The sequence below is a fragment of the Nyctereutes procyonoides genome, unplaced genomic scaffold (genome assembly GCF_905146905.1).
Source record: "Nyctereutes procyonoides isolate TBG_1078 unplaced genomic scaffold, NYPRO_anot_genome, whole genome shotgun sequence".
In the NCBI taxonomy this organism is placed as follows: Eukaryota; Metazoa; Chordata; class Mammalia; order Carnivora; family Canidae; genus Nyctereutes; species Nyctereutes procyonoides.
The window spans coordinates 48,132,826-48,154,654 of NW_026575046.1; the positions used below are offsets into that span (position 1 = coordinate 48,132,826).

The 21,829-nt window shown below is 39.1% G+C and overlaps 1 protein-coding gene across 1 annotated transcript in view; it reads right to left on the reverse strand.

The window, feature by feature from the left end:
* Positions 1-21,829, reverse strand: part of UBTD2 (ubiquitin domain containing 2) — a 69,875-nt gene that overhangs the window by 5,321 nt on the left and 42,725 nt on the right. Inside the window, exon 2 of the mRNA XM_055325207.1 lies at positions 13,375-13,611. Within this exon, the coding sequence (XP_055181182.1) occupies positions 13,375-13,611 (237 nt within the window). The remainder of the gene's footprint in view (positions 1-13,374; positions 13,612-21,829) is intronic.

A 21,829-nucleotide genomic window follows, 5' to 3' on the forward strand; every position in this document is an offset into this window, starting at 1 on the left:
ATCTGGGATTATAAATTATCAGTAAAAACAATCTTTGCTTACAATACAGCCCACAGTTGAATATTACATTAGAATTACCTACTCAGAGCAGAGCGACTCCTCTGTAGGTCCAGACCCTTTTGAACGGTATACCTCCAATTCTCCACAAATTACTACCCCCATATCTCTTCAGTAAAGATAAAACTGCTCTGCTAATAGGGACCTCTAATACATAACCTCTTTAGACCTTCATTAAAACCACTAGAAAAGAATCTTCATATTCCATGGAATTGCTGCATGAACATTTACTAAACACCTGGAAGAGTGTAAGGTATACCACTAGCTCTGAGGAGAAAAGGTTACAAGAGAGAAAACATTGTTCTTGATCCTCAGAAACTTCTAATTGAGGCAAGCGGAGATAGCATACCCACCAGATTTTAAGAATTAATACACCGGAAAAAAACAACAACTGAGACATCATACAACAGAAGAGTGACTAAAGTTGGTAGAGCAAAGGAGGAGAAAATCTATAGAAATAGTGTGTTCTGGGCAAAACGCAGAATAGAAATAAAGGGCATCTCAAGAAGTAAGAATGATAAGGGAACAAGAATTAGTACAAAGTAAGTAGGAAAACAATAGCAAGTGGTTTTGCTGAAGTGAATAGAGAGAATCGATGATGTGTAATTACTAGATAGTAGTAAAAACATGATAGAAGGGTTCAGGTGTTTAGATTTCATACTACAGGAAATTATTACAGGTGGCTGATATAGTACATGAGTCATTCACCGAACAAATACTGAGTGCCTGTTACATGCCAAACAATGTTTCAGGTGAACAAGACAAAGCCTAAATGGAGAGTGACTGGAACCGAGGGGACCTGCTAAAATGATTGCCTGACTACTATAACAGAAAGAAATGGATTTGAGAGCATCAGTGGTCACTGGCCAGACCTAATGATAGGTTATGTATAATGGAAAACAAAAAGTAAAGAAGAATCACCTAAAAAGGAAATGAGAGCGACACAGAATTTAGGGTTACAAGATTTTTTGCTTAGCTTTTAACTGCTTCAGGTTTGGTGAGATACTTCAACTGAATTACGTGCAAGTATATGAAAAAGTACATCAGGGGACACCTGGGTGGCTCTAGGTAATTCCAGAGTTTCGGGATCGAGTCCCCTCACTGGGCTCCCCAGAGGGAGCCTGCTTCTCCCTCTGCCTGTGTCTCTGCCTCTCCCTGTGTCTCTCATGAATGAATGAATGAATCGATTTTTTTAAAAAAAAGGCAAAAAAAAGCTATCAGGAAAAGGTTAAAAAGCAGTAGAGTAATAATCTCAAATGTACAAGTCTGAACATAAAAGCAAATGTTTAAGTGTGTTTACTAGTTCTGGCTCTGAGCACTTGGCATACATTAACATTTCTCACAATGGCCCTCTATGGTCAATCTATCTCATTTTGCAAACGAGAAAACTGAAGCAGAGAGAAGTAACTTGTCCAGGATCAGACACAATAAGTGAGAGTGAAATAATTGGATTCTTGAAGAAGTAAACGTATTGCACAGGGATAAAACCATAGGGGCTGGTTCCTGGGTTAGTGATATACTTAATGGGAAGAAGGAAATGGACATGGCGGGGAGAAAGGCAGAGGACAAGTATTAGAGGGATGAAAAGCCAAACATGAATCACAAGGAACGAATCCACTAGTCTAAATGCAGTCCACCAACAACATAAGGTCAAAGAAGGAACTGGAAGATGAGACAAAAGAGAATGGCGACTAAGTTTCAGTGCTGTGAGGCTACTAAATGTACCGACAAAGTAGACATAGTACTGTTACGGTCTCATCTGCTGTATTTGAGAAGTATGAGTGAACAGGGCACAGTTTTTAGGTGGGAGGGTTTTCCTTAAAGAAAGCCTGTGGGAAGCCTGGGTGGCTCAGCGGTTTAGTGCCAGCCTTTGGCCGAGGGCATGATCCTGGAGTCCTGGGGATCGAGTCCCACATTGGGCACCCTGCATGGAGCCTGCTCCTCAATCTGCCTATATCTCTGCCTTGCTTTCTGTGTCTCTCATGAATAAATCTTTAAAAAAAAAAAAAAAACCGCTTGTGTGTTCAAACACAAGAGGGGAAGAACCACTTTAAAGGTTGATAATGGGGGCGCCTGGATGGCTACGTTAAGTGTGTTGCCTTCAGCTCAGGTCATGATCATGGGGTCCTGGGCTTTAGCCCCACATCTAGCTTTCTGTTCAGCGGGGGCCTGCTTCTCCCTCTCCCTCTGCCTGTCACTCACCCTTGTGCTCTGACAAATAAAATTTATTTAAAATTTTTAAGAAATAAAAGCTGATAACCTAAGGGCTCTTGGGTGGCTCAGTTGGTTAAAGCCTTCGACTCTTGATCTTGGTTCAGGTCATAATCTCAGGGTCATGAGATGGAGTACCACGTAGGGCTGCACTGGGCGTGGAGCCTGCTTAACATTCTCTCTCCCCCTCTGCCCTTCCCGCCCTTTGACCTGTCTCTTATGTATCCCCCTTTCTATTAAAAAAAAAAAAAAAGTTGGTAACGTAGACATTTTTCTATTTTTTTTAAGATTTTATTTATTTATTCATGAGAGACACACAGAGAAAGGAAGAAACGCAGGCAGAGGGAGAAGCAGACTCCTCACAGTGAACCTGATGTGGGACTAGATTCTGGTAACCCAGAATCATGCCCTGAGCTCAACCACTGAGTCAGCCAGGTGTCCCTAAAAGGAGTTTTATTTTTTTTTTAAAACAATTTTTTTTAAATTTTTATTTATTTATGATAGTCACAGAGAGAGAGAGAGGCAGAGACACAGGCAGAGGGAGAAGCAGGCTCCATGCACCGGAAGCCCGATGTGGGATTCGATCCCGGGTCTCCAGGATCGCGCCCTGGGCCAAAGGCAGGCGCCAAACCGCTGCGCCACCCAGGGATCCCTAAAAGGAGTTTTAAAAAAAGATTTGAGAGACAGAGAGAAGGAGAGAGTGTGCACGTGTGTACATGAATGCATGTGCAAGGGAAGAGGCAGGGAAGGGAGGGAGGGAGGGAAAGAGAATCTCAAGCAGACACCATGCTCAGTGCAAAGCAGACACGGGCTCCATCTCATGACCCTGAGATCCTGACCTAAGCTGAAATCAAAGTCTGACACTTAACTGACTGCACCACCCACACCCCTCTAGAAGGCTTTTTACTCACTACCCCCTGGTCACTCAGAGTGTACTTCATTTAGTAATTCCTTACCAGCTCTAAAGAAGCTCCAGTCAGGCTTGCTCACACTTCTCACCAAGTGGCCTCTGTGGAAGGAATTGTCTTTTTCCCCTTCTCACAAACCCACCATAGGCTTCAAGTCCTAGCAGAAACAGATGGGCACCAAGATATACAACTGCCAGGGCATTGCCTCCCCACGTCAGGAAGCCCTGATATCTCCCCATGATAGTAAGAAAGCTGCCAAGACTCCACCTTCTGTTCTAATTTCATACATAATTTTCTGAAGTTTTTATTTACCTTCTATCTAGATGACTGGCTCAGATATTCTCTCTTCCTTGGTCAACGGTTTTCTGTGGCTATTTTTAAACTAGGGATCAAAATATTTCACAAGAAAATTATAAAGATAAAATTAGATTATATGCCAAAAAATAAGAGTATCTTTACTAAATGCCAGGAATTCTTTCTCAAATAATCTTTCAGGTTAAAAAAAGATGTCTTTTTAAGCATTCAAAGGTCTCACTGCTTATTCCTCCATGCTCATTCCTATAAGACGACAGTAATTTTAATGTCTTTGCCATTTGAGACTTGCATAGCTACGTTTAATTTGTAAATTAAAATTAAATTTACGTTTAATTTGTAAATTAAAATTACAAATTGTAATGTAAAAATCAATTTTTACATTAGGAAACTTCTGGAGATAGGAGATGTTATCTTGTAATGATGGTTTCACGGGTGTTTACAAGTCAAAGCTGATCAAATTGTACACTTTAAATATGTGCTCTTGGCACACTTCAATATACCTCAATAGAGTCGAAAAATTTAATATTTAAAATACACTGGCAATCTGATACAGAAAATTGCCCTCCCAAAAGTGGGCCATGTCCTGGAACTTCAAGACTTTTGTCACACTGGGGGTCTTTTCCAAAACCTGTGGAAATAATCTTTATTCCTGACTTTTTTTGTCCTTTTTTTCAGACTTTTCTAACTGACCCAGAGGCACAAACTCTGACTTTTTCAATAAATGTGACTTTCTATGGCAAAGGAAAGCCTAAGCACATAATTGAGTTGTACAAGAGTACTGATACAACAAAAAGACTATAAAGGAACAAAACAGAAGGTTAGTCTATTATTTGGGAAGCCCACTGTTGAGCCTGATGGGGAAACAGAAGACTGGAAGAAAGGAGTGAATCTGATGCAAGGAATAGCAGCTTTGGCGTGATCACACTCATTTTAATTTAGACCCTAATTTTGGACATATTTAGTCTGTTTCTTCAGGACTATAGTATCTGCCTCAGAAAGTTGTTGAAAGATTAAATAATAAAGCAAATGCCAAATTGCCTAATACATATACCTATTGAAAAGAGTAATATTGGTTCCCCTCTCACACAGGTTTTAAATATCAGAATCAGACTTATAGGGAAGAGCTCACTAATAGTAATATAAAAAAGATCAAACTTCTTTTTTAAAAGATTTTATTTATTTATTTGAGAGGAGCGAGTGTGCAGAGAGAGGGAAAAGCAGAGTCCTACTGAGCAGGGAGCCTGTCATGGGGCTTGATCCAGGACCCAGGGATCATGACCTGAGCCAAAGGCAGATGCTTAACTGACTGAGCCACCCAGGCACCCCAAGGATGAAACTTTCTTAAAGTTTGAGTTCACTGCTTTAGGATTCCTGGGATTCTCTACAATTTGAATCATAGTAATGTCAAAAGGGCCGTCACAATTACTTTTCATTCCAATGAGCAGTCTTTTTATTTTTTTACTTATGATAGAGAGAGAGCGAGAGAGAGAGAGGCAGAGACACAGGCAGAGGGAGAAGCAGGCTCCATGCACCGGGAGCCTGACGTGGGATTCGATCCCGGGTCTCCAGGATCGCGCCCTGGGCCAAAGGCAGGCGCCAAACCGCTGCGCCACCCAGGGATCCCCAATGAGCAGTCTTTTAGGACTAACTAGTAAATGTCTCTCTCATGTAAACACTCTGCTGGAAATTATATTAAGCTTATATCTGACCGTTGGGCTTTAAGAGCAGTTTTAGCTCCCATCTACCAAGTTAGCTATTAAGACTGTAGCATTCAGAAGCATCAAGCTTAGTTTGTATATATTGTTCAAGCCATATGATGGTTAGTGATTAAGTGCTTGTATAGGAGCCACCTGGGTGGCTCAGTTGGTTAAATGTCTGATTTCAGCTCAGGTCATGATCTTGGGGTCCTGGGATCAGCCCCGCATTGGGCTCCATGTTCAGTAGTGTCTGCTTCTTTATCTTTCCTTCCCCCTACTCATATTCACATTCCCTCTCTCTCAAATAAATGGAACCTCAAAAAAACAAAACAAAACAAAACAAAGAGCTGTGTAGGGGTACCTGGTTGACGCATTTGTTTGGTTAAGCATCCAACTCTTGGTTTTGGCTCAGGTCATGATCTCGTGGGTCATGAGATCTAGCCCCATGGTGGGCTCCCTGCTTAGCAAGGAGTCTCTGTGCCCCACCCTCCCGACTCACTCACACACTCTCAAATAAATAAATTTTTAAAAACAGAGCTCGTGTAACATTTTGTCACATTTCTAAGGGGACAATGATCTTCAGAGAAGCCTACTGACTCAAGAACAATCTCCCACCTCAGTTATTTCAGGGCTTTTGTTGCTCTAATTGGAAAAGAAAGGAGTGGGTGACCGCAACAGAAGAGTGGATAAATTTACATTTTATAACTCTAAATCATTTTTGTTTCTTTGATAGAGTGGAGATTATTCATTAATATATTAATGTACTATTGATTAATTTATGGTTAGTCATTCATTAGATCCTTTAAGCCCTTTTTTCATTTTTTTTTTTAAAAAATTATTTATTCATGAGAGACAGAGAGGGAGAAGCAGAGACACAGGCAGAGGGAGAAGCAGGCTTCATGCAGGAAGTCTGATGTGAGACTCGATCCCGGAACTCCAGGATCAAGCCCTGGGCCGAAGGCAGCGCTAAACCACTGAGCCACCCAGGCATCCCACCTTGTTTCATTTCTAAACACAAAAGTCTGGATAAAATCCTTTGTCTCCCATGTACATGTAATGTCTTCATGCTTTCATTCCTAAACTTTATGTTCATAACAAATTTATCAATTAAGTTTATTAAATGGCAAATTTTTATAGAGATCTTTAAAGGAGCCAGAATTCATGGCCTGCTTCTTAATGGGCCTCTATCACATTTACGGGAAATAGAAACAAGGCCTACATATATGCATTTCCTGCCTATCCAGGTTTTAGAGAATCCATTTGTTTCTCTTTAGTATTTTTTTTTTTTTACGATTTTATGTATTTATGTATTCATGAGAGACACAGAGAGAGAGGCAGAGATATAGGCAGAGGGAGGCTTCCCTGTGGAGAGCCTGATGCAGGACTTGATCCTGAGACCCCGGGATCATGACCTGAGCCAAAGGCAGACACTCAACCACTGAGCCAGCCAGGTACCCCTAAAGATTTCATTTTTAAGTAATTTCTAGACCCAATGTAGGGCTCTAATCCACAACCCCAATCAAGAGTCTTAGGCTCCAATGACTGAGCCAGCCAGGCGCCCCAGAGGTATACAGTTTTAAAGTATTCTATTAGTAAGGGAGGGGCTAAAAATGGAATTAACACTAAAGATTACTTGTGCATCACTTTATTAAAAAAAGGAATGAAATGATTTGACAACGTCATTCAATTGCTTTGTTACTGTTAAATCCAAGACTTGAGTTCAAATCCCAATTCTAATTCCATGACTTCTAACTTGGAAAAAGGATATAGCCATTCTGTATTTCAGTTTTCTTATCTCTTTATTTTTATTTATTTAAAAAATTTATTTGAAATAGAGAGATAGCACAAACAGGAAGGGCAGAAGGAGAGGGACAGAGAATCTCAAGCAGACTACAGATTAATCATGAAGCCCAATTTGGGGCTCAATCCCAGGACCCTGGGGATCATGACCTGAACTGAAACCAAGAGAGTCAGATGCTTAACTGAATGCACCCCCTTCTCGTGTCAAAAATGGAGACTATTGTAGGTGATTATTATAGGCATGTGGATTATATAACATCAGCTAAAAACATGAGTTATGAGTATTTTATTACCCCTGATTCTCAGTCCAGGTGTTCACCATGTTAGCTCCCTATACGTAGAAATACTCTATTTATAACTGCCTTTATTTTTTAAAAAAGTTTTTAAAGTTTTTATCTATTTATTTTTTGGGGTGGGGGGGGATAGAGAGTGTGTGTACAAGAAGCGGGAGGTACAGAGGGAATGAAAACCCCAAGCAGACACAGAGCCTGATGTAGGGCTTGATTCTACAATGCTGAGACCACAACCTGAGCTGAAGTTAAGAGTTGTACACTCAACCAACTGAGCCACCAGGCACCCATAAGTGCCTTGATTTTTAAAAACTTATACTGTATTATAATAGTTTAATTTATTCACATTTGATGTATTTTGAGATAAAACCAGGAAAAAAGAAAACAAAATTCTGGGCAACTCTTTTCCCTCCTTTATTTTGAAAATGATTTTATTTTATTTATTTTTTTGAAGGTGATTTTATTTTATTTTATTTTTTAAAGTTTTTTTTTAATTTTTATTTATTTATGATAGAGAGAGAGAGAGAGAGAGAGAGAGAGAGGCAGAGACATAGGCAGAGGGAGAAGCAGGCTCCTGCACGGGGAGCCGGACGTGGGATTTGATCCCAAGTCTCCAGGATCGAGCCCGGGGCCAAAGGCAGGCGCTAAACACCGCTGCGCCACCCAGGGATCCCTTGAAGGTGATTTTAAAAAGTTTTTAAAGAATTACCCTTTCCTACCTCCTCTATCCCTAAGCATGAAAAAAGGACAAAATAAATGGACCTTCAAAAGCCTAACTGAACACCTGGCAATGTTTAGCCACAAGAAGTAGGAAGAGTAAAGTTGGAGTTAAGTCTGTAAGAAAGAGAAAAGTATTTGAATAATAGTAAGCAGCTAGCTACTTCTTCTAAACAAGAAAGGTTAAGAGGGGAGCTTTTACATTTGAATTGAGATGCTAAATAAATAAACAACCACCTTTCTAGAAAATTTGAAAGTAGGGAGGAGTAGCCAATTTTAAAAATCCTCTTTAATCTTCTATATAATAATTCTAAAGAGCATTAAATGCTCATCTTATGAAACAGGTATTGTTTCTGAACAAGCTTTAACTGAAAATTAGTGAATAGTCACTATGCGCCAGACTCTGAAAAATGAAAATAATAACCACCTTAAAAAAAATTTAAGTAATCTCTACACACAAAATGGGGCTCTAACTCACTACCCTGTGAGATCAAGAATTATATGGCTCAAAAAAAAAAATCATAGCTCTACCTACTGAGCCAGCCAGTTGCCCCTCCTTTAAAAAAAAAAAAAACAAACCCTGTTTATGCTAATTTGGATATACCACTTAATCTGTAACCTAGTTTCATGGCAAAATACTCTATTAGGAGTGTTTTTAGGATTTTTAGGTAATGGTCAAATAGCAATCAATTAGAAAAAGGAGACACTCTTTAAGAAATTTAGGACCATGAAAAAAATGTATAAATCATGAAAAATAAAATTCTTATAGGATGGGAGGCTATAGAAAAGAGGTATCAAATACCAGAATCATCCAGAGAGATTTTTCCACAATACACATGTCCATAACATCCTCAATCTGAGTCACAATTTCCAGAATGAAAATATATACGCACATATAAAATTTCCAGGTAGTCATGACACCATCTTCTAACTCTCCCTATTGCCATTTGAGAATAATGAACTAGAGACATCACTGATATTAATAAAGGAAGATAACTGAAAAGCACAGAATTATTTTATGCTTAGACAAGACAGAAATATAATGAATACGACCTAAAGACTGGAATTGAGACAAGAACAGAATTATTCATGGAACCCACTATATGAAAAAGAAACAAAGGAGGAAACATGGGGCAGGGGCAGGGGCATGGGGTGATAGGAGGTGTTTTGGTTGTTTCTTTGAAAACTAACTCAGAAAAAAAAAAAAAGAAAACTAACTCAGGAAATAAGATAATTATCATTACACAGGAAAAAAAGCCATTGACAAATACATAATTTTTGTGCATATAACATTGATACCAAATACAATTTAAACCAAAAAGGGTATATAATCCTTGCTTATTTTACAAGTAAGATCTAAAATAACAGACAAGATAATAAGACGTATAAAATAACATTTACAAAGATCTTTCCATATAGTTCTCAAACTTTAAAGAATTTTTTTTTTAATTTTTATTTATTTACGATAGTCACACAGAGAGAGAGAGAGAGGCAGAGACATAGGCAGAGGGAGAAGCAGGCTCCATGCACCAGGAGCCCGACGTGGGATTCGATCCCGGGTCTCCAGGATCGTGCCCTGGGCCAAAGGCAGGCGCCAAACCCTTGCGCCACCCAGGGATCCCACTTTAAAGAATTTTTAATCATATTTATATTGCAAAGATAATATGAATAGGTTGAGATTATGGGAAGAGAAAACAAAAAAATTAGATGAAAACAAGAGAGACTTGACTGAAGGAAGCTTAGAAAGGAGTGTATGCCCTAAGATCTCTTCAGATTGTCAATCTAAGATCAGTTCAATACCCTTATGGGTAATACAGATATAGATGAAAAGAATAGGGATGGGATGATGCTAAACTATGTCTTCAATACTTTGGTGTCCAAGCATTAATAAATCTGTTATTACTGTTGCTTGAAATCAACATAATCTCAAAATTTGATTAGGCGACATAGGTAGGAGTTCTCCAAAAGCCAGAGAAAGATGTTATCAGTATAATTATCAAATTATAATTAAAGAATTTGGTACAAGGAATTTACTTGTTAATGCCAGAGTTCAAGAAAAACAATCATTAGCACCACTATTATCAAGTGCTTTTTGGACTATGGTAAGTAATCCACATGTGCTATTATCACATTTAACCAGTACAACCACCCTATAAGGTAGATAGTTATAATCCGTATTTTACAAATGGTAGCACTGAAAGTTACAGAAATGCCCAAAGTTGCATAGCCATGAGCAGTAATACAGTAGAGGCAGGAAGTAAAGCTAGGTCTGATACCAAACAAAGCCTGAGCTAAAGAGCTAAAGCCTATGAAATATTTTAAACTTAAACTATGAAGTATAGGATGTTTAGGGTCTAAAACCACAAAATGTGTCCAAATATTTAACTTATTTCAAATATATAACTACATCAAGAAAATGGAAGAAATTTCAGTAACACCGCTGAATATGTCTAGGTAAAAGCATGCAGCTAAATAGCTAAGTTATAAACTGACGATGAGTTAGAGGTACATGAGTGGACACAATTCACAAATCCACTAAAGAAACACAGTTAAGTTTCAGATACAAACAAGGGAATTCAATCAAGGGTAGCAATGATAGTAATACCCAGAAAGAGACTTTAAACAAGAAATAGAGCTTTGAACAAGAAAAGACTGGACATTAGTTTGATTCCTTCGTGCTAAAGCAGAAAACACTCCTTAAACACAGAAGGGAAGTAGAAGCTAATCCTATCAAATTTCCAAGAATAATTCTCCCTAACCTGTTGGTTGGTGAGACTGCCAGCAACATTACTTTTCTTGGCAGTTCACATAGATAAGCAAAAATGAGAGATAAGTATTTAGAGACCTGAGCCCGTATCTAATAAAATATACATAGGCCCCTGCCTTACATAAAGTAGAGCTACTTTGCCTCCATGAACTTGTAAACAAGGCCATAATTTATAGAATATCAAGATATTCCCATAGGTAACTATGATAGGCACAAAATAAGGAAGTCAAAGTTCTAAGGTTCTGAATCTTAGGATTCCAAATTAAGACAATCACAGATGAATAATTCTTTCCCACTCTCCATCCCTACTCCCACCTTGCAAACCTGTACAAACACAAATAAATACTGCTTTAAAAATATGTGATATAAGCATTAAAAAGAGAAGGATGGTAAAAATAATTGTAAAGGAAGGGTCTTTATATTATATAAAGGTAGTATTTGAAGACAAAACATAGAACTAAAAGAGGTAATGGAGCAAGATGATGTCCACCCCCAATCATACAAGAGGCAAAGAATTCAGAGACTATCCATGAAAATCAGGACTAAAGAGTCATACTGAAATGACATTCAACTACACATTTTTTCAAATGTAGGAGGGATCATTTTTACACCTGTGCAGAAGGTCATCTATATACTAAATGCTAAATATGCTAAATAAATGCTATTAACCCAAGCCTACACTAATAAGCTTTCATAATAAAGAATAGAACAGCTATGGAGTATGTATTTTTAAAAGTTTTTCGGAAGCATAGTTAATTCAGAAAATTAACAGAGATTTTGAAAACTGGGAAGGATACTAAGTTAAATATTATTTGAAAAGGTGTCAGGGGAGTCTGGCTGGCTCAGTTGGAACAAACATGCGATTCTTGATCTCTGGGTCGTGAGTTTGAGCCACATGTTGGCTGTGGAGTTACTTAAAATAAATAAAACTTAAAAAAAATAAAAGGAAAGGACATAAAGCAGATGGTTAAACAGTGAAAAGCAGTGTTCTGAAAATGAAGACCAATAGAGATACTGAAATAGAAACAATGAAGGTATAAAGGAATAGAAAACTGCAAAGGAATGCAGGTGATTATATAGGGGGGTTAAAGAGACAACTTGAAAAAATATTAATTTGAAAAACTAAAGAGAAAAATTTATAAGTAACAGTTATCAGAAGAGCTAAGGTTGTAATATGAAATTAACACTTTAATCTCAGTATACCATGAAAAATTTTTGAAATGTCCCTAATCAAGGAGACCAAACAAGAGGGATGTGCATGGGTCCAGCAGATATGTGTCCCTGGAAATACTCAAAGCTAATGGTAGTCCTTAGAGTCCCATTCCTAAGAAAAGAGAGAGAGATTCTTAATAATGCTCAGGGCTGCAATCATAGAAAACTGTCCTTAAGAACATGTGACTTCTAAGTTTAGGTTTGCTCATTACACTAAAAATAGGCTTGATGAGAAAGTATAATGACTAAAGGAGCATCCACTGAGTCTCCACGGTTTCTGAAATCTAAATTTGAGACTTCTCTAGTGCTCATAGGAAATGAAGTAGAACCTCTACATTAGGACAGGTGGTGGAGGGATCCCTGGGTGGCGCAGTGGCTTGGCGCCTGCCTTTGGCCCAGGGCACAATCCTGGAGACCTGGGATCGAATCCCACGTCGGGCTCCCGGTGCATGGGGCCTGCTTCTCCCTCTGCCTGTGTCTCTGCCTCTCTCTCTCTCTCTCTCTCTCTCTCTCTCTCTCTGTGTGACTATCATAAATAAATAAAAAAAAATTAAAAAAAAAAAAGGACAGGTGGTGGAGGCCTCATGATGAAGAACTAGGAAGTTTCTGAGTATGGAAGCTGGAAAGCTGGCAGTTATCAACTGTTCTCTTTCTTGAGATTAAAACGTTTTTTTTTTTTTTTTTTTTTTTATTTATTTATGATAGTCACAGAGAGAGGGAGAGAGGCAGAGACATAGGCAGAGGGAGAAGCAGGCTCCATGCATCGGGAGCCCGATGTGGGATTCGATCCCGGGTCTCCAGGATCGTGCCCCGGGCCAAAGGCAGGCACCAATCCGCTGCGCCACCCAGGGATCCCCGAGATTAAAACGGTTTTAAAAACAGAATATACTGGGGCACCTGGCTGGCTCAGTTGGTGGAGCATGCAACTCTTGATCTTGGGGTCATGAGTTCAAGCCTCACACTGGGTGCAGTGCTTACTTAAAAAAATAAATAAATAGGGCAGGCTGGGGGGCTCCGTGCGCCACCTTCAGTCCAGGGCATGATCCTGGAGACCCGGGATCGAGTCCCACATCGGGCTCCCTGCATGGAGCCTGCTTCTCCCTCTGCCTGTGTCTCTGCCTCTCTCTCTCTCTCTCTTCTCCGTGTATTCTCATGAATAAATAAATAAAAACTTTAAAATAAATAAACAAGTAAAAAAATAAACAAATAAATAAAATAAACGCACAATGTAAATCTTTCTCAAGCTGAAAGACACACAAAGAAACAAAGAGAAATGTTCTTTGCAAAAAGAAAAAGAAAATGCACAGCAAGAAAAATAAACAAATATTTTCCATTTGGTTTCTTGCTATTAGAATGGAGCTCATTAGGTTTCTTGTGTCCTTGAGGACCACCAAACCTACCATGTGGTAATGTTATGTTTGCACCATCAATGATTGCTTGTGCCAGTTCATGATCATTGCTCTCAAAAGCATGTGCTGCAGCCTTCAAGGCATCCCAAATCTCTTTACGGCCTTCAAAAGCTGGTGCAGTATCCCAAAATTCGTCCCTCTTGCTGCGTAGTTGTCCATCTGTCATGGGATAATCACTTTTCCATTTGGGTTTCTCCTTTTTCAAAGGCTGGTTACGACCTAAAGCGACTGAGAAGAAAGAAAAAAAGCTGTCGTCAAAACCAAAACTTATAACTGATGTATTAAAAGTTATCTGGTCATGGGAAGCCTGGGTGGCTTAGTGGTTGAGCATCTGCCTTCAGCTCAGGGCGTGAGCCCGGGACTTGATTCCACACTGGGCTCCCCACTGGGAGCCTGCTTTTCCCTCTGCCTGTGTCTCTGCTTCTCTCTCTGTGTGTCTCTCATGAGTAAATAAATCTTAAAAAAAAAAAAAAGTTATCTGTTCATTCCTCTTTGATTCATTCATCAAAATTATAGCTAGAAGTTTGCCTACTAATTAATTCTTGCATTCTGAAATTTCCCATTTTAGAATTACAAGAGCAAATGGAGACATTAGATGGCTCTATCCAAAATGTCCAGTGACAAGTTAAGAACTCTCTTCAACTCAGTATGCCTTCTCCAAAGGATGGTTTTAAAAATTACTTAGAAAAACAGCAATAAGTGTTTCATCAGACAATAATGGCAAGATTTTAAAAAGTCAAAGGATGCCATAAAAGAGGTAAGATACTAGGAAAAATCAAGTTGCAAATTAGCTTGAATCTCAGGACTCTGGACATGTGAACGCCAAAAAAGTAGGACCTGAGAAATTCTTAGGAGGGGAAAGACTGCTTTGTGGTGTCCAAAGGAACAGTCAAAACCACTAGTTCCATGAGGAAACCTGACCACAGGAGCACTCCACTCTGGACTTCAGTCAAGGAACTGTAAATGCCTCTCTTTGAAACCCATATACGAGCTAATTTGGAAAGGATGAGAGAGATGGTTAGAAATCAGCGCTTCACTTTTTGGAGAAAATAGGATTGAACAGGTGATCCTGTTCCCGGACCACAGGAGGACTCCAACTAGCAGAACTACATTACCCCACTCTAGTTTCAAACCTAGAGAAGAAAAAAGAGAGCAAGAGTCTACTCCTCTTTTGCTGTAAAAGGCAGCATAGCTCCTTAGGGAATGTTACATAGTAATTAATAATGCTAGAACAAGTCTGTTGTAGCTTCTTTTACCTAGATACTTACCTGGCTTATGATCACCAATCTCATACCAATACAGAGAGCCATTCTTAATCTTACGCAGTGCCATAGATAAGAAATAGTTTGACAGACGGAAAAATAAGTAAAAAGAAAAAGAAAATTGAGGCTTGATGGAATCTAGGGTAAGAGTAGGTGGGAAGTAAATGACAGAGTGGTAGGAAGGAGAGGGTATGCATCAAAATTCACTGTTCTATATTTAATTGCAGAAAGAATACTAATTTAAAAGAAATTACTCTCAAAATGGTTCTAAAGAAGCTACGAAATTAACCACTCCCTTACTGGCCTATAGCCAAATGAAATTTGGGCTATTCATAACAAATAAAATTACACCAGTCCTTGGGCAATCTCTATACTGTACACCAGGATATGTTCCTGATTACAGAACTAATGCAACAAAGTGTGTTTGGTTTGATGCTTGGATTAAACCATGCTTTTTCCACATAATCTGGCTATTTTATCTCAAGGAAAAAAAGACAGCAGGCCATGCCACTGTCAGCTATTTTTCTCTTAAAACATTCAGTGTTTGACTCCCTGTAATTTTTGGCCCTGTAGCTTATCCATCCTAATAAAATGCCAACCAGTTGGGGGATCCCTGGGTGGTGCAGCAGTTTGGCGCCTGCCTTTGGCCCAGGACACGATCCTGGAGACCAGGGATCGGGTCCCACGTCGGGCTCTCTGCGTGGAGCCTGCTTCTCCCTCTGCCTGTGTCTCTGCCTCTCTCTATCATGAATAAATAAAATCTTTAAAAAAAAAAAAAAGCCAACCAGTTGAGTTCTAAAAAGGTATGGAAAGTAAAGTAGGAGGGGATCCCTGGGTGGCGCAGCGGTTTGGCACCTGCCTTTGGCCCAGGGCGCAATCCTGGAGACCCAGGATCGAATCCCACATCGGGCTTCCGGTGCATGGAGCCTGCTTCTCCCTCTGCCTGTGTCTCTGCCTCTCTCTCTCTCTGTGACTATCATAAATAAATAAAAATTAAAAAAAAAAAAAGAAAGTAAAGTAGGAAAACAGTCTATGTAGTAGCAGGGCTGGAAAGACAACCCAAGTATCCCCTTTAAGAAGTATTTACCGAACATTCAGGGTAACAGTATAGATGTGTGTATCAGGTTTAATTCAAACATGAGAAACACAATTTATACTAACGATTTTCCCCTGCATTTTCCAAATAACAAATAAATGTATACAGAGCATTATTCTCTAAAAGGTGTTCAGAATACATCAGGTAATCACAATCCCCTAGTGATTCTACCAACAAGATAAAATGAAAGGCAAATTTATTTTCTGCTACATTAACCTTTAGATAAGTAAGTAATAGTTTAGGGACAACACTCAGTTTACTGAATAGAGAGTAGAAGACAGGATACAATAGGTAAATACCTATTTGAATTAAGTATTCAATATTCAAATGATTATACATTAGTCAAAGTTATCTATTCAATATTCAAATAAGACACCAATTTGAATAAAGTTTCGGGTCTTTCCGAATAGTTCCAGAGAACTGTTTAGCCTCCCATATATTAAATGTACCAGAGAAAAAAAAAAATCTGTTACAACACTGTCATTGTAAAAAAAAAAAAAAAAAATTCTGTCAAAAAGCAAAAACAACAAAACCTCAACAATCTCAGTACTTAAACCTAAGAAACCGAAAGAGGTTTCTCAGAGGGATCCACCAGAAAAACAATCTAATTTTAAAGGTAAAAAACAGGGGTGCCTGGGGCCTGGGTAGCTCACTGGGTTAAGTGTCTGACTTTGACTCAGGTGATGATCTGGGATTCTGGGATCAAGCCCTATGTCAGGCTATGCATTCAGTGGGGGAGTCTGCTTCTCCCTCTCCTTTTGCCCCTCCCCCTGCTCATTGTCTCTCTCATATAAATGCATAAAATCTTAAAAAAAAAAGTTAAGGTAGAAAATACTTTGGAAAAAGCAAGCTCTCTTCCTTAATGAATATGAGGTAGCTTTATTTTACCTCTCCTTACCTAATGAAGGCGTGAGAACAAAGTCCCCAAAAGAGGACAAATGACACATTATACTTAATCACTCCAAATCCGTTTCAAATCTATATGCTGTAAAGTTCCAAAGTAATTACTTTATGTAAGAGTAAGAAAGACAAAATAAATACTTGTAGCATCAAATAAGCTTCCTTTTCTCTGTCTTGGTCTCTACTTTTCTCTGTATCACAAACATGTAATAAAGAATGTCTATTATTAAAATACTTATGTCTTTACAACATAAACTATTTTAGTGAAACTGCTGAGCAGGGCAGAATTTTCATTACAAAATATGAAGTTAAAGTTTCTTTTTTTTTTTTTTTAAGATTTTATTTATTCATGAAAGATACAGAGATAGAAGCAGGCTCAATCCAGGGAGCCCGATGTGGGACTCAATCCTGGGACTCCAGGATCACACTCTGGGCTGAAGGCAGACACCTAACCGCTGAGCCACCCAGCATCCCTAAAAGCTTCATTAAGGGGTGTCTGGGTGGCTCAGTTGGTTAAGTGTCTGTCTCTTGATCTCAGCTCAGGTCTTGATCTCAGGGTTCTGAGTTCAAGCCCTGCACTGGGCTCCACACTGAGCATGGAGCCTACTTAAATAAATATACAAATAAAATAAAAAGCTTCATTTTAAACTAAATGCAATTTATTGCCTAACTTATCTTTGTTAAATGAACTGGGGAAAAATGGATATTTAGCAAAAGCATTTAAACTATGTTCTTGTGAAAACATTTAGGGTTTTATAGGGATTTAATATTTGTAAAGCACCAAAAAAGGATTGGTATATAATAAAACTGCAAATATGTGTTTGCTAAGTAAAAATAAATTTGGGAATACTATATATATGAAATCAAAAGCCTTGACATGTTTTTCAAAAATATACAGGCTAAGTCTTTTCTCATAACTTCTGAATAGAACTTGACATTCTAAGAATTTAACAAAGTGCCTTCCTCAGTTTTAAAAAGAACTGTTCTATGATTGTCATGCACATCCTGTGCATTTATGAGTATATTTTCTAGAAATTGGTCACCAAATGTTGCGCTTCGATTTTAGCTGACATCACAAACTTGAATTTCTGAAAATACCTAGACATAGAAATCAACCTAGCAGCGAAGAAGCTATGTTTTTTTTTTTTTGCACCAAGTCAGTCATTCTCAATTATGAAGAAAACTAAGTAAACTATGTATATTCAATTAGATTATATCTCATGCTCTGATACTTTCAGGTTTATCTCTCATACATCATCTGACTCCTGACACCAAGACAGATGCTCAGTACCATTCATATATCTGGGACTAAGTATAGTATTATGCTCTAACAACAGATTTAAACAGGAAACAGTTCTTATTCCCCAAATTTCTGTTTTAAATCTTTAAACTGCAGGCAACCAACCACATTGTTTTTTATTTTTTATTTATCTCTTTAAAAATATTTTATTTATTTATGCATGAGAGACAGAGATAGGTAGAGAGATAGAGAGAGAGAGAGAGAGAGGCAGAGACACAGGCAGAAGGAGAAGGCAGCCCCATGCAGGAAGCCCACCACATTGTTTTTTAATTCCATGGTTTAACATATAATAAAAGATTAATAAAGAAACCTAATTATTTTATTCAGAAAATACCCTTCTTTTCCCCATCAATCCAGTTACTTTCTTTTTTATTAAAAGATTTTATTCATTTATTCATGAGAGACAGAGCGAGAGGCAAGACACACAGGCAGCGGGAGGAGAAGCAGGCTACATGCAGGAGATCCTGGGACTCCAGGATCACGCCCTGAGCCGAAGGCAGATGCTCAACCACTGAGCCACCCAGGCTCCCCAAGCCAGTTATTTTCTAAAACTTTGCCAAAAACTCACCTTCTCAGAAGCCTCTTAATCACATTCATCTACTCATATTATCTTTCCTTATAACTGGTCAGCACTTCTTCCCACTCTGATAAATAGATGGATCTAACATGCAGTTTACTTTTCGGGATCTATTATCTTAAGTATTTACTTTTACTCGACAATTGAATGCATTTGGCAAAAAAATTCACTTTGGCATTCTATTGATAAAAAACAATGATCTCAGAGCAATTGGGTGGCTCAGGGTGTGATCCCACTGTCCTGGGATTGAGTCCCACATCATGCTCCCTGCATGGAGCCTGCTTCTACCTCTGCCTACATCTCTGCCCTCTCTCTGTGTCTCTCATGAATAAGTAAAATCTTTAAAAACAAAACAAAACAAAAAACAATGATCTCTAAAATAAAGTATGTTTATAGTTATTTTCCTTCTTTTGGTTCCTTGCTTTTATTAAAGAGTGTATTAGAGACTCTTCAGGGCGCCCAGGTGGCCCAGCGGTTTAGCGCTTCCCCTTTGGCCCAGGGCGTGATCCCGGAGTCTCAGGATCGAGTCCCACGTGGAGCTCCCTGCATGGAGCCTGCTTCTCCCTCTGCCTTTGTCTCTGCCTCTGTGTGTGTGTGTGTGTGTGTGCATGTCTCATGAATGGATGAATGCATACATAAACACATAAATGAATGAATGAATGCATAAAATAGTAATAATATTGGGACTCTTCAAATGAATAAAGGAGAAGCCATAGCATATAAATATCATGATATGACTCATGTACTAATAGCTTTAACAGATTAAAAAACAGAGCATTCCATTTCGCTAACACAACATCCTAAGGGAAAAGACTGAATATTTAAAGAGCTCACCATCAAAGGACAAAATGTTGTTTCAAAGAATTCTGAAAGCTTGAAAGTAACAAGGAATAGGATTGGTATAATGTCCCTATAATTAGATTGATTAGAGTCTGAAGATCATGAAAACGAAAGGGAAATTTTTGTCACTCCCAAGAATTAAGAATAGATCCCACAGAACTCTTCCGTAACAGATGGTGCTGGCCTAAAACGATACTCATATTTTATTCTCATGTAAATTTAGAATGCACTAACAAACACACACATACTACATATATTCCCTTTACCTAAAGCAACTATCAAAATAAAGATAGGGAGATAAATGCTTAAACTAACAGTACCAACATACCAACAGTCAAAACCATTTCCCATAACTTCTCTAATATCTGAGAATTTAGATGTGGAAGAGATATTAGATAGTACCAGCCAACTTTATTATTTGACGGGAAGGTAAGGAAGACCTAACAAGGATAAATGACTTGCTCAAGATCAAAAAGAGCCAAAACTAGAACCCAGATGACTAGATTCAAAGTCCAGAGTTCTCTCTGCATCATAGCACTCCATGTCTAACCAAGGTTGAGAAATGTGGTTTTCTTTACATACCAAATCAATTATAAGCGTCATTCAAAATAAAGCATGTGTTGTTTTTCTAGCAGCATTGATCTTTCATAGGCTTTGTTAGGACCAATGGAATGTCTCCGATTGGACAAAGGAAAAGCTAATTGAGCAGTACCAGATCCCCAACCTATCTCATCTACCACCTAATTAATTTCTTTGGAGAGATCATGCTTACTAAAGAGAAATCCTGTAATAAGGGAAGAGGTAATGCAGTTTTCTAGTTTGTCAGTTTCAACTTGTAAGTCCTCAACACCTGTTAACAGATTAGGCACCAAACATCCTATGTATGCATATCTAAGTAAGTAAATACACCATTTTAATGCTATCTTATAAAAAGTAAAAACATAATTTTAAAGGCATATATATAATTTCTAATGTTGTCTGAACTAGTTTTATTGGGGGGGGCGGATAAACAAACATATGGTCTCCTGGCCCTGTTTTTTTTTTTTTTTAAGATTTTATTTATTTATTCATAGACACAGAGTGAGAGAGGCAGAGACACGGGCAGAGGGAGAAGCAGGCTCCGTGCAGGGAGCCCGATGTGGGACTCGATCCTGAGTCTCCAGGATCACACCCCAGTCTGCAGGCGGCGCCAAACCGCTGCGCTACAGGGGCTGCCCTGGCCCTGTTTTTTTAAAGTATAAATCCACTTACCAATGGCCTGAACATACCAATAGGCAAGAGGAAAGCCAACCTACAACATAGTATGTCCAAGGACTTTTCTTTTTCTTTTAATAAATTTATTTTTTATTGGTGTTCAATTTGCCAACATACAGAGTAACACCCAGTGCTCATCCCGTCAAGTGCCCACCTCAGTGCCCGACACCCAATCACCCCCACCCCCCACTCTCCTCCCCTTCCACTACCCCTAGTTCGTTTCCCAGAGGTAGGAGTCTCTCGTGTTCTGTCTCCCTTTCTGATATTTCCCACTTATTTTTTCTCCTTTCTCCTTCATTCCCTTTCACTATTATTTATATTCCCCAAATGAATGAGACCATATAATGTTTGTCCTTCTCCGACTGACTTATTTCACTCAGCATTAATACCCTCCAGTTCCATCCACATTTAAGCAAATGGCGGGTATTTGTCGATTCTAATGGCTGAGTAATATTCCATTGTATGCATAAACCACATCTTTTTTATCCATTCATCTTTCGATGGACACCGAGGCTCCTTCCACAGTTTGGCTATCGTGGACATTGCTGCTATACACATCGGGGTGCAGGTGTCCTGGTGTTTCACTCCATCTGTATCTTTGGGGTAAATCCCCAGCAGTGCAACTGCTGGGTCGTATGGCAGATCTATTTTTAACTCTTTGAGGAACCTCCACACAGTTTTCCAGAGTGGCTGCACTAGTTCACATTCCCACCAACAGTGTAAGAGGGTTCCCTTTTCTCCGCATCCTCTCCAACATTTGTGGTTTCCTGCCTTGTTAATTTTCCCCATTCCCACTGGTGTGAGGTGGTATCTCATTGTGGTTTTGATTTGTATTTCCCTGATGGCAAGTGATGCAGAGCATTTTCTCATGTGCTTGTTGGCCATGCCAAGGACTTTTCTTAATGGGCGAGTCTCTTTTAAAATGTTACACAAGGGATCCCTGGGTGGCGCAGCGGTTTAGCGCCTGCCTTTGGCCCAGGGCGCGATCCTGGAGACCCAGGATCGAGTCCCACGTCGGGCTCTCGGTGCGTGGAGCCTGCTTCTCCCCTCTGCCTGTGTCTCTGCCTCTCTCTCTCTCACTGTGTGCCTATCATAAATAAATAAAAAATTAAAAAAAAAATAAAATGTTACACAAATGGGGCAGCCCGGGTGGCGCAGCAGTTTAGCGCCGCCTGCAGCCCAGGGCGTGATCCTGGAGACCCGGGATCGAGTCCCAC